The sequence below is a fragment of the Odocoileus virginianus genome, chromosome 11 (genome assembly GCF_023699985.2).
Source record: "Odocoileus virginianus isolate 20LAN1187 ecotype Illinois chromosome 11, Ovbor_1.2, whole genome shotgun sequence".
Lineage (NCBI taxonomy): Eukaryota > Metazoa > Chordata > Mammalia > Artiodactyla > Cervidae > Odocoileus > Odocoileus virginianus.
In genome coordinates, this window is record NC_069684.1 from 1,248,949 (window position 1) to 1,264,219 (window position 15,271).

The 15,271-nt window shown below is 60.7% G+C and overlaps 2 protein-coding genes across 2 annotated transcripts in view; both read left to right on the forward strand.

Moving 5' to 3' along the window:
• The first annotated feature begins 584 nt into the window (after positions 1–584).
• On the forward strand, positions 585–13,270 carry ASCL5 (achaete-scute family bHLH transcription factor 5). The gene is made up of 2 exons (XM_070473759.1): positions 585–1,005; positions 11,732–13,270. Exon 2 carries the CDS (start codon positions 12,081–12,083, stop codon positions 12,621–12,623), a length of 543 nt encoding a protein of 180 aa, XP_070329860.1. The 5' UTR covers positions 585–1,005; positions 11,732–12,080; the 3' UTR covers positions 12,624–13,270.
• Positions 13,271–14,049: 779 nt separating this feature from the next.
• The window catches only part of CACNA1S (calcium voltage-gated channel subunit alpha1 S), a 55,846-nt gene continuing 54,624 nt past the window's right edge, over positions 14,050–15,271 (forward strand). The window contains exon 1 of the mRNA XM_070473808.1: positions 14,050–14,201. Within this exon, the coding sequence (XP_070329909.1) occupies positions 14,050–14,201 (152 nt within the window). The remainder of the gene's footprint in view (positions 14,202–15,271) is intronic.

Consider the following 15,271-nt stretch of genomic DNA (forward strand, 5'->3'; position numbering starts at 1 on the left):
TCCCCCAGCGCAGTGGGCTTCCTGTTAGGGCTGGGTGCCCAGGCCCAAAGCCACACCAGCCTGGCCTAGGGCACATCTGTCCGCTCTGGGTGCCAGCTTCCTCCACTGACCACCGAGGAGGGCGGCCTGGGTGGCCTCCAAGAGCCCCGCCGGCTTGTGGTCGCGAGTCCTGGCGGGTTGCCCAGCGGTCCCCAGCCCTGGAGCCGTGTCCCTGGAGGGGCCACTATCCTGGCTCCCAGTCAGCCCCAGGGGTGCCCAGTGACCGTCCACCCAAACTGGCCTCACTGCAGTCCCCCCGGAGACAGGGCCGTCTTCCCCTGAGCACGAGCACTTCCCCGCGGGAGTCCCTGCGTCTCCCTGGGCCCCAGGCCACGTCCTCCTGCTGCGCAGGTGCCCGGTGAGAGGCTCTCCGGCCGCGGGCCGGCTGCGTTGGCCCTCCCTCGGCCCCAGGAGGGCAGCCCTGGAGGACAGCATCCCCAGCACCCTGGGCTCCGACTGGGACTGCGTGTGTGTCCCTGGGACGTGGGAGCCAATCACTGGAGGCGGGGCGGCCCCCTCTCCCCCACCCGGGGCCCATCCTGGATCAGAGGCGCCCCCAGCCCGCCCCCCGCCCCCCCCTTCTGGGTGTGTCGCCGTTTGAAGCTTAATCGGGCAGAGCGTACCTGGCTCCCGAGCCGGCGGGAAGCCAGCCAGAGGCGGCCAAGGACGCAGCGGGGACGGCGGGCCCTCCCGGAGAACCGGTCCCCATTCCGCAGCGGAGCCACTGTGCTGGGAGCAGCCCAGAGGGAACGGCCTCCTGGCGCGTGGCGGGGGGGCTCTCAGCCACCTGCTGGGGGGAGGGGGAGAGGCCGGCACCCGTGCAGCCTGGGGCATCACCGCCAGCGGGGGTCCGTCCGTGGGCTCACCCTTGGGGCCACTGCCTGCCGCCTGCCAGTCCCCGGAGACTGAAGTGTGGGCCTTCTGGGTGGAGATCGTCCCGGGAGGCGTCCTGAAAAGGAGCTGCAGGTGAGGGGTGACGGCTGGGGGAGGCTGGGCCCGGGGCTGACGTGGGAGTGGGCCCGGGGCTGCAGACGGCCGTGCAGCAGGCTGACGGGGTCTCGTCACGGCCCTGTCTCTTGGGGCTGAGGGGCCACAGGCCACTGGCTGGGCTGGCTTCCCCCATCACCTGTTAAATGGCACCTGCCTCGTCACACAGCAGTGAGGGTCAGATGAGCCAAGAGGTCACACTCGTGTCCAGCACGGAACAGGGGCTGGAGAAGCGCTTCTGTTGATTTTTCAATCCTGCCGTCGTGCAAGCATGGGCTTGCTTAAGCTCATGGAAGCTCTCTGAGCCTCGGCTTCCCCATCTGCAAAATGGGAATGAAAAGTCACCTCCAGGGGGTTAAATAGTTTCAAGCACAAGGCAGGTGCCCTGTGAGGGCTCCCTGTCACGTCAGCTGAGGTCTGTCCCTGTTCAACCCCCACATTCCCTGCATTCAGGGCCCAGGCTTCTCACCCCACTGCCAAAGGAAGCCTCTGCATAGCAGTTTCACATTTTCAGCCCAGGGCCCCTCCAGAGCTGCTCTGCATGGACATTAGATGGCAGATGTGGCCCGTAAGAGCACCTGCTTCCCAGTGGCACTCTCCGATCAGGCTGGGGCACTCACGTGTGACCACACACGGGCACCCCTGGGGACCAGGAGAGGGGCCCGCCCTGCAGGAGGTGGCTGGGACACGGCAGGCACGGGCCTTCTCCTGGGGGAGCGAGGCACACAGGTGGTGGGGACCCCCCAGGGAGTGTCCCCAGAGGCACAGGCCTGAGGACTCAGGGAGAAGGAGAAAGCAGAGGGCAGGAGATGGCAGGGGCGTTGTGGACATGGAGAGACAAGACTGTCTGCAGGGGGGATGGGTGGCCGGGGGTCGGGGGTGCCCCGGGAGGGGAGCTGCCCAGCTGAGAGGGGAGATGGGGAGGAGAAGGGGGCCACGGGGCTGAAGGCCGGGCTGGGGGCGCGGGGTAGGGCAGCAGACACAAGGGCCTGCGGTCCAAGGGAGCAGTGGTTAAAGCAACCTCTGGAAGAGGGAGCTGAGTGCAGAGGAGTGTGTCCGGGTGGGTTGTGCGGGCGGGCGGCAGCCGGGATGCTTCCTCGCAGGGTCCCCCAGGGCGGTGCCGCCCCACAGCAGAGGGCCCGGCTGGCCCCAGGTCCTGGCTGGGAGGTGGTCGTAGAGGCCGTGGTTGTAACCACATTTCTGCCAGGCGCAGAGAGCTCTGACTCTCTCTAAAACGTGGGAACCTCATGAGCGAGACAGACGGGAGGGTCCTGGGGCATCCTGAACCCACAGGGGAGGGACCCGGGGGCACCTGCCAGCCCACGTCCTCCCAGGGACTCAGGGTGAGGACCCTTCCTCGTAGGGACGTGCAGATGGCCCGGGGTGACGCGCGTGTGAGCAAGGGGAGTGTGCTTCTCCTTGCAGACCCAGGCCACGGATATGTGTCCCTGACGGCCCGCGGCCCGGCGTCACCTCCCATTGACCGATAGCCCGGATCCACGCAGGGGGGGCTCGGGAAACCTTGAACTTCTATTCTGTGGCCCCCGAAGGTTTTTTCCCATGAGACCCCAGCCACCTAGAAGGGAGGCTCCCTTGGGCGGTGAAGGGAGCGGAACTTCCTCCTCCATCCCCAAGTCTGTGACGGCCGGGGCCTCGGGTACCTGGGGTCAGCACGGGGCCGGAGCAGGAGCCCTGGTGGGAGACAGGCACGCCGCTGGCCTGGCAGGCAGCCCACGGGGCTGGAGGCTTCCATGCTGTCCCCCTAGCTCGGGGGACTGGTTGCCAGGCCAGACAGCAGCCCCCACAGAGTCGCCTGCTTTAGGCTCACGGTGCCTTTACAGCCCCTGGAGGGTGACTTCCCTTCCTCTTTCTTCTCTCTGATATCAACCCTGACTAATCCCAAGTGCTCTGAACCCCCTGGAGGGCGAGTCCTGTGCCAGCAGCGACCAGAGGGCCTTGCGGGACGTGCCTGGGGCAGCAGTGTGTATCCCTCCGGCCGGCTAGGCCCCGGGCGCCCTCTGACCTTGTAGCTAGGGTCCCACCTTTGCTTCCCTCCGCCTGCACCCCCAGCCCCATCCACTCCCACGAGGATTTGGGCGTCTCTGAGCTTTTGCTACCCACACCCTCTCTGGAGTCTGCTGAGGGCCCGCTTTAGCTTGGTGAGGCCTGTCACATTGGCACTGGGGGCTCTGGGCTAAGCGTCCAGATGTCGCGGCTCCTCCCCAGCCCACTGTGTACCGCTTACAGCGGGGGCAGGGGTGGGGGTGGGCTGCAGCACCCTCCTGAGCCGCCTTCGTTCCGAGCCTCAGGCTTCTCCTCTCCTCGGGCTGCTAAGGAATACTCATTCCTGGCAGCCTGAGGACGCCCGGCCAGCCCAAGGTGTACGCCAGGTTCTCTCGAATGCTGTGTTCGCAATGCATCAGCTGTGTGACCCTGGGAAAGTCACTTCAGCTCTCTGTGCCTCAGCTCTCCTATCTGTAAAGCAAGGGTGACGATCGTCCCTACTTGGAGGATTCAGTGACTGTGCATGTGTGTGCATGCGTGTGCCTGCATGTGTGAGCGTGTGCAGGCACGTGTGGGCGTGTACGGGCGTGTTCACGCCCAGGCGTCACTGAGGAGAGCACCTCCCACAGAGGACACCACCCTGTGTCTTCACTTGCTCCTCACCTCCTTCGGCTCTTGCCTCTCAGATGCCTGTAGTGAGCAGTGTTTACCCAGGAGCCCCAGGCCTGGGGGTGGATCTCCGCTCTGCGCTCTGCCAGCCGTGTGACCCTGGGCAGCTCTGTGACCTCCTTGGGCCTCCGCGTCCTCATCGGTAGCAAGGGGCTGCGGGCCCCCCAGGGCTGTGGGGAGCACGCTCAGAGCGGAAGTGAGGTTCGAGGCGCCGCCCTGCCTCATCCACCCCCCCACCCTGGGCACAGCAGTCCAGGTGGTCCCCTGTGAGTGTCCCTGAAAGGGGTCAGGGGAGGTTTGGTGGGTGGATCCACCCGGCAGGAGGGTGCTCACCAAGTGCGTTCACCTTCTTCAGAGACTTGTGTGAACGCAGTTACCCTAGTCCTTCAGAAACCTGAGGAAAGGGCTGGTCCCTCGTGTACGGAGTCTCCCCTGTGGACGATCCCCAGGACAGACATGGCTTGGAGCCTCTGGACGCCGTGCTGGGCGGGGGCGGCACCTGCTGCCTCAGGCCCGTCAGAGCCACATTGGAGGATCTAAGGGCTCCGGGGGTCCTCCCAGGGCCCGGCTGGCCGTGCTGGCAGTGCCAGCTGCCAGGGATCCCTGGCACGGGACTCATGTACGGCTGAGGTGTCTGTGCCCCCATTCTGCAGGCGTGCAGACTGAGGCCTGTGCAGTGCCACCTTCACCAGTCAGGCAGAGCCCAGGACCCAGGCTGGGAGGCCCGGCCTGCAGCCCCGCCTTCCCCGTGTGGGGCTGCCACTCGCCCGGGGCTCCTGGGCCATGAGCCATTCCTGGGAGCCCAATAGTCCTCCTGGGGGCTGGGGGCAGCCGCCTCCAAAATCACCCCCGTGACTCCCCATTGTCATAAATGCTGGGTACAGTCACGGAGTTAGGGAGGATGAGCCCCTCTGCCAGCGCTGGCCCCCAGGAAATCCCGTAAAGATGAGGACTCTTCCCCCAAGAGTGGGGCGCCCCTGCCTGGCTAAGAAGGTCCTCATGGCTCAGCCTGGACACAGCCTGGTGAGCCGACCCCCCTGTGGGACCCGGGCGCTCCCGCAGCCCCTCTGAGCCATCAGCTCCTCCTCTGTAACAGGCTGAGGGCTCCGGGGCACAGAGAGCAGGGCGCCCACCAGTCTGGCCTTGGAAGGGCCCTGCCCACGGCCTTCCTTCTGCGCCCTCCTCCCCCTTCCAGAGTCCCGGCAGGGCGCCCACTCAGGGCTCTGCAAGCCTGCTCTCCAGAAGTGGCTGCAGGCGGAAGCCTGGGGCAAACGCGTGACGCGGAGGATGGCGTGGGGGGCTCCGGGCTGGGGGGCTCACAAACAGCACGGCCTCGTTTGTTCATCACGTGCCAGCGGGGCACCGGGGCTCAAACCGGGCACCCGGACCCTGTGGCTGCCCAGAGAACAGGGCGCCACTTTCTAGCCTCGAGGATGCTCGTGGGCTCGTGGTCGCCGGGCCTGAGGCCCCTTCTCTGGTCAGATCCAGAGTATTTTAGAGATTCTGAAATGATCATTGTTGAGTTGAGCGTGTTGAATATAGATGGGGGGAGAGGTGAGGCTATCCTCCTAGATATAATCACCGGCTATCAGACAAACTCTCAAGGGAGATTGTGACATTTCTTATTTAAAAAAAGACAAATCATTTGCTTATGCTGGAGATTTTAAGGTGAAATTCCCTGAAATGTATTCTACCCAATGTTAGGAGGCTTGAGAGGCCCACTGGGGGTTTCTGGGTTAAAGGCAAGCAGCTCTCCACTGCAGGGTTTTCTCTGGGATGCGTCTCCAGGACAGGATGAAGGGGCTCGTTTCTCAGTGTCCGACCATGGAGCGCTCTGGGGAGAGCGCTCAGCAAACACCTTCCCTGGAGGTGAAGGCCACGCGTGCTGTCACTGCAAGTCCTCGGCTTCCTCACAGGAAAGCAAGAGCGTAGGGCTGGGGGAAGGGGGCGGGGGGCCAGGCGACAGTGGACACCTCGGAGCGGGAGGATCTGGGTGGGCAGGCCGTGCTCTGGAATCATCGACGAGAAGCTGAGATGATGCGCCGTTGGGGTGGGGGGGGAGTGTGGGCAGTGAGAGCCTCCGGCAGGATGCGGACAAGGAGCTAACAGTGAGGTTTTGGGGGAGGGGGGGCAAATGCACCTGATGCAGAATTACGAGCAGCGAGGACGGAGGAAGGGAGCCCAGGAGACCCCGCTGGCAGCTGCCTGACCAGCACCCAGGGCAAGGAGCCCAGCCTGCAAGGAGCCAGGTCTCTAGAAGGGTGGAGAGTGTTGCTTCAAGGCCTCCCTTCACTATCCACTAGTGCCTCGTGGGCGGGGACAGCCCCCCAGGCACTATTTCAGAAGCACAGTTTTAGCTAGTAAGTTGATTCATACTGACACAATCTGCTGTTTTTTTGTTCAAACTCCAAAATATGTTTAATGATACATCTTTTCTGTATCTGTATATGACGAATGGTTAACTGATGTGAGCTGATCCACCCGCTCTGGGAGAAAAGTAGTCGATGTTGAAGGAAAATCTCATGGCTGTTTTTGGGGACCCTCCCTTAAGCTGAATTTTCCAAAAGCCCTGGGGACTCAGGTTCCGGAAGGGAGTCGCAGTGGATTCCCGACCTTGAGTTTTTCAGCAAACTGCAGCTGCTATTGCTCCTCACCGCCACGCGGTGTCGCTGTCGACAATGGTTCCGCCCAGTCAGGGCGCAGAGGCCACGGACTGGTCCCCAGCCGCTGGTCAGATCCCGCTGGGGTTCTGCCGATGGAGGAGGAGCCCAGTTCTGGAGTTCTTAAGCTCAGGCAGGGGCCTCCTCGCCGGGGTCCCGGGGGTAGGGCTCCAGGTGCTTGACTGTCTACCTGTTCCTCCCCTCCCGCGGCCATCCTCCTTAGAGCACCTTCGAGGGGCATTATCTTCCCGGGACCACCAGGTGACCTCCGGCATCCCCCTGGCCTGGCAGGAGCTCAGACAGCGCCCTCATCTGAACCTGCAGTAGAACTGCCCCTCCAACAGGAAGCATAGATTAGTAAGAGGTCAGCGCTGCTCTTTTGAACTTTTGATTCAAATAGGAAACTCTAGGAGAAATAGAGGGGGAGCTGGGGTGTGTGGAGATGGATAGGAGTGATAGTTCATGAGATCACTAACTGTGGAAGCTTGAGTAAGTAACTTCACCTGTATGAGCCTCAGCTTTCTCACCACTAAACCAGATGAAATGAGCATCCCTGGTAGCTCAGTCAGTAAAGAATCTTCCTGCAATGCAGGAGACCTGAGGTCCATCCCTGGGTGGGGAAGATCCCCTGGAGAAGGGATGGCAACCACTCCAGTATTCTTGCCTGGAGAATCCCATGGACAGAAGAGCCTGGAGGGCTACGGTCCCTGGGGTTGCAAAAGTAGGACACACGACTTAGCAACTAAACCACCACCACCTCACAAGAATGGTGTAGGAATAAATGTGATGTTTCACTTGAAGCACTTGGCACGAAGCCATGCACATCAAGGGTAATAAGTGACAGCTGTTAGTGTTGCTATTTCACTAAGCGTTTTGTGCCTGGCTCCATCCCAGTTCCCAGGGCAGTCCCACGCACCGACGCCCTCCTGAGGATAACCTACACCCTACATCCTTCTGCTCCTCGCCAGGGTAGAGCGTTCCACAGAGGAAAACACGGATCACAGTTCACCTACAGCCGCGGCCTCACCCGAGCCCACCGCCACCTGATCAGTCAGTCAGGTCAGCCGCTCAGTCGTGTCCGACTCTGCGACCCCATGGACCGCAGAACGCCAGGCCCCCCGTCCATCACCACCTCCCAGAGTTTACTCAGACTCATGTCCAATGAGTCGATGATGCCATCCAACCACCTCATGCTCTGTCGTCCCCTTCTCCTCCTGCCTTCAATCTTTCCCAGCATCAGGGTCTTCTCCAGTGAGTCAGTTCTTCACATCAGGTGGCCAAAGTATTGGAGTTTCAGCTTCAGCATCAGTCCTTCCAATGAACACCCAGGACTGATCTCCTTTAGGGTTGACTGGTTGGATCTCATTGCAGTCCAAGGGACTCTCACGAGTCTTCTCCAGCACCACAGTTCAAAAGCATCAATTCTTCGGCGCTCAGCTTTCTTTATAGGTCTTTATAGCCACATTATTAGTCCTTGTCTAACAGGAAAGAGAGACCTGGTTCAAGAAACACATGGTCAAGCTGTGAGGTTTCTTGCTTCAGTGACTATCTTATAAAAAATGTAAACAGCATGTAAGGAAAGTGAATAGGTACTGAATACTGAGTTGACACAGATACTAAGTTGTATTTATTAAAATTGTCATTCAGTTCAGTTCAGTCACTCAGTCGTGTCTGACTCTTTGTGATCCCATGAACTACAGCACACCAGGCCTCCCTGGCCACCAACTCCCGTAGTCCACCCAAACCCATGTCCATTGAGTTGGTGATCCCATCCAACCATCTCATCCTCTGTCATCACCTTCTCCTCCTGCCCCCAATCCCTCCCAGCATCAGGGACTTTTCCAATGAGTCAACTCTTTGCATGATGAGGTGGCCAAAGTACTGGAGTTTCAGCTTTAGCATCAGTCCTTCCAATGAACACCCAGGACTGATCTCCTTTAGGGTTGACTGGTTGGATCTCCTTGCAGTCCAAGGGACTCTCAAGAGTCTTCTCCAACACCACAGTTCAAAAGCATCAATTCTTCGGCACTCAGCTTTCTTTATAGTTCAGTTCTCACATCCATACATGACTACTGGAAAAACCATAGCCTTGACCAGACGGACCTTTGCCAGCAAAGTAATGTCTCTGCTTTTTAATATGCTATCTAGGTTGGTCATAACTTTCCTTCCAAGGAGCAAGCGTCTTTTAATTTCATGGCTGCAGTCACCATCTGCAGTGATTTTGGAGCCCCCAAAAAATAAAGTCAGTTACTGTTTCCACTGTTTCCCCATCTATTTGCCATGAAGTGATGGGACCGGATGCCATGATCTTAGTTTTCTGAATGTTGAGCTTTAAGCCAACTTTTTCACTCTCCTCTTTCACCTTCATCAAGAGGCTCTCTAGTTCTTCACCTTCTGCATAAGGGTGGTGTTGTCATCTGCATATCTGAGGTCATTGATATTTCTCCCAGCAATTTTGATTCCAGCTTGTGCTTCTTCCAGCCCAGCGTTTCTCATTATGTACTCTGTACATAAGTTAAATAAGCAGGGTGACAATATACAGCCTTGACGTACTTCTTTTCCTATTTGGAACCAGTCTGCTGTTGCATGTCCAGTTCTAACTGTTGCTTTCTGACCTGCATACAGGTTTCTCAAGAGGCAGGTCAGGTGGTCTGGTATGCCCATCTCTTTCAGAATTTTCCACAGTTTATTGTGATCCACACAGTCAAAGGCTTTGGCACAGTCAATAAAGCAGAAATAGATGTTTTTCTGGAACTCTCTTGTTTTTTCAATGATCCAGCAGATGTTGGCAATTTGATCTCTGGTTCCTCTGCCTTTTTTAAAACCAGCTTGAACATCTGGAAGTTCATGGTTCACATATTGCTGAAGCCTGGCTTGGAGAATTTTAAGCATTACTTTACTAGCGTGTGAGATGAGTGCAATTGTGCAGTAGTTTGAGCATTCTTTGGCATTGATTTTCTTTGGGATTGGAATGAAAACTGACCTTTTCCAGTCCTGTGGCCACTGCTGAGTATTCCAAATTTGCTGGCATATTGAGTGCAGCACTTTCACAGCATCATCTTTCAGGATTTGAAATAGCTCAACTGGAATTCCATCACCTCCACTAGCTTTGTTCATAGTGATGCTTCCTAAGGCCCACGTGACTTCACATTCCAGGATGTCTGGCTCTAGGTGAGTGATCACACCATCGTGATTACCTGGGTCATGAAGACCTTTTTTGTACAGTTCTTCTGTGTATTCTTGCCACCTGTTCTTAATATCTTCAGCTTCTGTTAGGTACCTACCATTTCTGTTCTTTATTGAGCCCATCTTTGCATGAAATATTCCCTTGGTGTCTCTAATTTTCTTGAAGAGATCTCTAGTCTTTCTCATTCTATTGTTTTCCTCTATTTCTTTGCATTGATCACTGAGGAAGACTTTCTTATCTCTCCTTGCTATTCTTTCTCTTCTGCATTCAAATGGGTATATCTTTCCTTTTCCTTTTTGCTTTTTGCTTCCCTTCTTTTCACAGCTATTTGTAAGGCTTCCTCAGACAGCCATTTTGCTTTTTTGCATTTCTTTTTCTTGGGAAAGATCTTGATCCCTGTCTCCTGTACAGTGTCATGAACCTCCATCCATAGTTCATCAGGCACTCTGTCTACCAGGTCTAGTCCCTTAAATCTATTTCTCACTTCCAATGTATAGTCATAAGGGATTTGATTTAGGTCATACCTGAATGGTCTAGTGGTTTTCTCCACTTTCCTCAATTTCAGTCTGAATTTGGCAATAAGGAGTTCATGATCTGAGCCACAGTCAGGTCCCGACTAATTGTCATTTATTTATTTATTTACAACCAATTGTCATTAGATGTAAATAAATGTCTGATCTCTATCAAATTATATTTAAATAAATTGAGTATGAATAGGCAGGGATCACATGGGAGAGGACAGTCTGGGTCTCGTATTTTTTATAAAACAAGAGGACTGATTGCAAATAATTTTGAGCAACCCTTCCATGCCCAGCTCTGGCAAGGGACTGAGGGGCTGCCTAATAGTGAGAGCACGCCCTGCCCTCCGGCAGCTGTCTGCTGAAGACTCAGAACTCACAGCCTCGAACGCCCATGTCGGGGGCTGGAGAATTCAGGCAATCAGCACAGGCGGGACTGGGGAGGCAGAGGGTCCATGGCCGGCCGGGTCTGTGTCGACCGAGGGGTGAGGTCAGGAGCACACAGGGGAGACTGGTCCTGACGGAGCGAAAGGGCCGTTTGGAAGAGATTGTCTGGAACCATCCCTTGAAGGAAACTTCCCTCGCAAGGGGGTCCCTTGGGGGCCTTGGAGCGGGGGAGGGGTATGTGGTTTTGTCCCGAAGCCTCACGCGATTTTTCGAGAGCAGGTGCTTAGGGGGCTGTTGACTCCCCAGTGCTCCTCAGTGCAGAGGGTGGGGCAGCTGGACCCAGCCTGGGAGCTGGAGGAGGGGGTGGTGAGCAGGTGCAGGGGCCTCGTGGGGGTCTGAGCACGTCCCCTACTGGGGACAGAGTTGGCCCTCTGTCACACGGAAAGCCTGACCCGGCTTCCGGCCCCCGCTGCCCCATCACTGCCCATGGGGGTGGCGGGACCCTGAGGTCTCCGGTGGGGCGGGCACGAGAGCAGATCATGTGACGGGGCAGAGGGTGCCAGCGGGGCACGCTGGCAGGGAGAGGGCGGGTCAGTGACCACAGAGTGGCATCTGATGACCGTGGGCGAGAGGGCTGGGGTGGGGGCGCAGCCCAGGCCAGTCGTTTCTAAAGCAACAGGGCCCCGGAGTCTGGGGAAGGCTGTGTGTAACTTAGTCCCACAACCAGCCCAGCTTCCTGCCTCATCCCTCCTGTCAGTTATTCAACAAGCTCTTATCTGTGCAGACTGGGACGGCGTGCTCTGCACTCACGGAGGCGGGAGGGACAAACCCAGGAGGCCTGAGCCAGCACAAGCCCCCTCCGCCCCTGCCCCAGCTCCCCACTCCTACCCCAGGCTGGGGGCCTCCGGGTGTGAGGCCCGGCAGGTGGGAGTGACCAGACCTGCCCCTCACTCTCAAGGGAGAGCACATCCGGGCACTTTTATAAGGCAGGCCCTGGAGGAGGTGTCTTCAGGTGCATTTCTTTTCTTACTTGGTCCTCATACAGTATTATTCTGGGAAGGATGTTTTAATTCTCTCCCTACTGGAAACCGTGGCTCAGAGAGGTCACCCCAGCAAGAAGGGGTGAACGGGGGTCCAAACCCTGCTCTGCATGTGTCTTCAGCAGCCCATCGCCTCTGCTCGTGATGCTTACAATCGCCTTGGAGGGTCGAGGGGGTGGGGGGCCCACAAAGGAGCCCACAAAGCCCTTTTCTAACTGACATCTCCACTCTCCTCTTTAGAGACGGTTCCCCGGGAGCCTCTGCGGCGCTGCGCACTCCAGGCAGCAGGCCAGGGTCCCAGAGGGCGGCGAGGACCAAGAGCGCAGCGCAGGGCCGCGGGAGCCACAGGGCTGCGCCCCTGGGAAGGCCCGCACCCTGCGTCGGATCCCTCCTCTGCGCGGCAGCCCAGTCCGCCGCGATGGTGCGCCTTAGGGGGACCTCGGAGCCTCCCCACAGAGCGGAAAAAAGCGCTGACCAGTCCGTGCGCCCCGAGCCGCTGCCGGCGATGTGACTCGCCCTGCGCGCAGGGCGCGCAGACCCCGAGCCTGGGCGACTCGGGGCTCGCTTGGGTCCGGCTCCGAGCGGCACCATGAACGACGACTTCTGCCGGGCGCTGGCGGCCCGCCGGCCCGCGGCGGCCCCCGGGTGCCTGCCGCTGGGCATTGGGCCCCCTCCGCGGCCGGCGCCCCCGGCCGGCGCCGAGCCCCTGGGCGCGGTGCCCTTCCTGCTCTACCCGGGCGCCGCGGGGCCGCCCTACTGCGACGCCTACGCTGCCGCCTTCCCAGGCGCGCCCTTCCCCGGCGCCTTGGGCGCCTGCGACTACCCCTTCGAGCCTGCCTTCATCCAGAAGCGCAACGAGCGCGAGCGCCAGCGCGTCCGCTGCGTCAACGAGGGCTACGCGCGCCTCCGCGGGCACCTGCCCGGCGCCCTGGCAGAGAAGCGGCTCAGCAAGGTGGAGACCCTGCGCGCCGCCATCCGCTACATCAAGCACCTGCAGGAGCTGCTGAGCGCCGCCCCCGACGGCGCCGCGCCCCGCGAGTCCCGGGCGGCGCCCTCCCTGGCGTCCGACTCGGCCGAGCCCTCCTGCGGCTCCTCCTCGCCCTTCTTCGAGTCGGAAGAGTGCAGCCACTGAGCAGGCTGGGGCCGCCCGGGCTCGGGGGGCGCCGGGTCCCGGGGTCCCCGCCGTCCGGCGCTCCGGGGTCCGCCGCATCCTCCCTGCGCCAGCGCCACCCCGGCCCCAGCCCTGACAGCCGGCGGACAAGGGGCACGGGAGACGCCACCCCGGGGTCGGGCTCCTGCTCGGCCTCGGCCCCGCGTGGGAACATGTCTAAAAGCCCAGGTTCCAGTGCGTATCCAGCCACGGCGGCCCGGATCCGTCCCCCCGGGCAACAGGCGCAGCCCAGAAGGCGAGCCTGCTTTGATGGGCAGGCCTCGCCTGGACTCTCCAGGAGATGGCCTCAGACACCAGCGCCTCTTTGGGAGCTTGCCAGCCCGCCTCCCAGGGACACCTAGAGGGTGAGCTGCAGGCCAGGCAGGGTGCACTCAGCCCCGGGGGGAGCGGGGGTGGGGGTAGAGCCTGTGGTCCATGCTGCTCTCTGACTTCCTTAATGGAGGACCCAAGACTCCAGCCCCAGCCCCCAGTGTGGCCTTTTCCTTTTTTCCCAGGTGGGGAGAGGACTGCTTTTTCCCCTCATACCGTACTCTGTGGGCATGCAGACCACGTGGGTGTGTAGCACCGTGTTTGCACCAAGGGGCTAAATAAAGATGCTGAGTTCTGTGGTTCCCGGTCATTATCCACCCTCTTTTCCCTGGCGACCCAGTCTCCTTCCACTCAGAGCACTTGCCTCCGGCACATGTGGGGTGTTCTGCTCACTCATGCATTCAGCTGATGTTTATGGAGAACTCAGTACCTTCCAGTAAACGGAGGGGACAGAGTCCCAGGGCAGACACCTGCCCCTTGCACAGTCAGGGCGGGTGGGGTGGGGTGGGGTGGCGTGGGGTGGGGAACAGAGGTGTGCATGCCCAGGAGCCCCCACCCCAGGGCGTGGAGTGCGAGTGCAGGGTCTTGGCTGGACGGCTGCGGAGTCAAGATGGCAGGAGGGCTGTGGACCCCTACTGAGCCGGGCCACCCAGCACCTTTTCCAGACGGTGCTGTGGGGCAGGGAGGGGGGCTGATCCTGACACCCCAGAGCTGCTGTCGGTGGCCCCTCCATGGGTTCAGTGAGGCTGGCGGCTCCCAATCACCTCCTGAACCCTCTGTCCGCTGCTCCAGCCTGGGCCCGCGTGTGACCCTCCCCCTGCCTCCTTGGGGACATACAAGGATGCCGCCGGCCGGGCCGGGGAGGGGTGACAGCTGCCTGGCTGCGGAGCCCGGGGCTGGCCAGCGGGGAGCCAGGGGAGGCTAATTTTACCCCTGGAGCAGTGAGAGTGATCCCGCCCCGCCCGGCTGGCTCAGCAGGCCAGGCGCCCCAGCTCGGCCGCCCAGTCCCGGAGGCGGGGGCGCTGGGACGCGGGGAGGAGAGGGCAGCGGTGGGGGAGCAGGACAGGCTGCGGGAGCCATGGAGCCGTCCCCAGCCCAGGACGAGGGCCTGCGGAGGAAGCAGGCCAAGAAGCCCGCCCCGGAGGTCCTGCCCAGGCCGCCCCGGGCCCTGTTCTGCTTGACCCTCCAGAACCCCGTGCGGAAAGCCTGCATCAGCATCGTGGAGTGGAAGTATCCTACAGGGGCCGTGCGGGGGGGAGGGGGGCTCACAGATCTCAGGCTCTGGGGGCCGGCATCAGGGCCTGGGATACAGCCGGGGGCCTCTGGGAAGGCAGCCCTGACGGAGGCCCAGGGGGCTGGGGGTGAGGCGCAGGGCCCCGAGGCTGCCTCTGGAAGGTGCTAGAAGGTGTGGAGGCCCTGACATGGGATGGGGTGGTGGGGCCAGTGGGCCGGCTGGGAGGCCAGGGGGTGAGCACCGAGCTCTATGTGGCCGCACACCCTGGGCACAGGGACGTGAACCCCCCTCACGCTGGCATCAGCGCCAGGAGGAAGAATGATGAAAACGCCTGGCTTGCTGGGGACGGGAGACAGGGGGCGGGGGGTGGGGAATGGAGATAAGGACAGAGGAAGGCCATTGTCATGGGGGTGCTGAGTGCGCTAGCTGGGAATATTTGGAATATTTCTGAGGGGTTTTGGAAGACCGGGCTCCCACCAGCTGTTGCCTAGAAGACAGTGAGGGAGTTGGAGGGGCAGGGAAACCCGGGAGCTGAGACGCCTGGGTGGGACTGAGCCTGCCCCCACACCGCTGTGCCCACCCCGGGCCCCCTTCCCGCTCCGTCTGGGGAGCCGGGGGCCTCTCTCGCCTGCCTCCCGGCGCCTCTCCAGGCCTTTGCCCTGAGGCCACCTCTCTTCAAACCCAAGGAAGGAGGCTGGGAAGGGCACGGGGCCTTCCAGCGAGCCGTGGACACAGGGCACTCCCCCACCGCCCACTCATGCGCAGCTCCGCTCCTCCGTCTCCACCCCTCAGGCCTCTCCACCCCCACCTCCCACGGTGGCCTCCCCCAGGGCCCCTGCTGCTCCTCGGCAAGTCCAGGGAGCCCGGGGGTAGTCTCCCCTGCTCAGGCCGCAGAGGCGAGGTTTCAGGGCGCACACCCGCTCCCCGTCCCGCCCCGGGGGCCTCACCTGGCTCACACCAGCCCAGCCTCCCTGGCTGCTCCTCTGAGGCCCCGAGGACTGTCTGACTGTAGCGTCTTGGAGGGGACAGAGGGGCTGGGGGCCGGGCGAGGGGTGGGGGTGTAGGG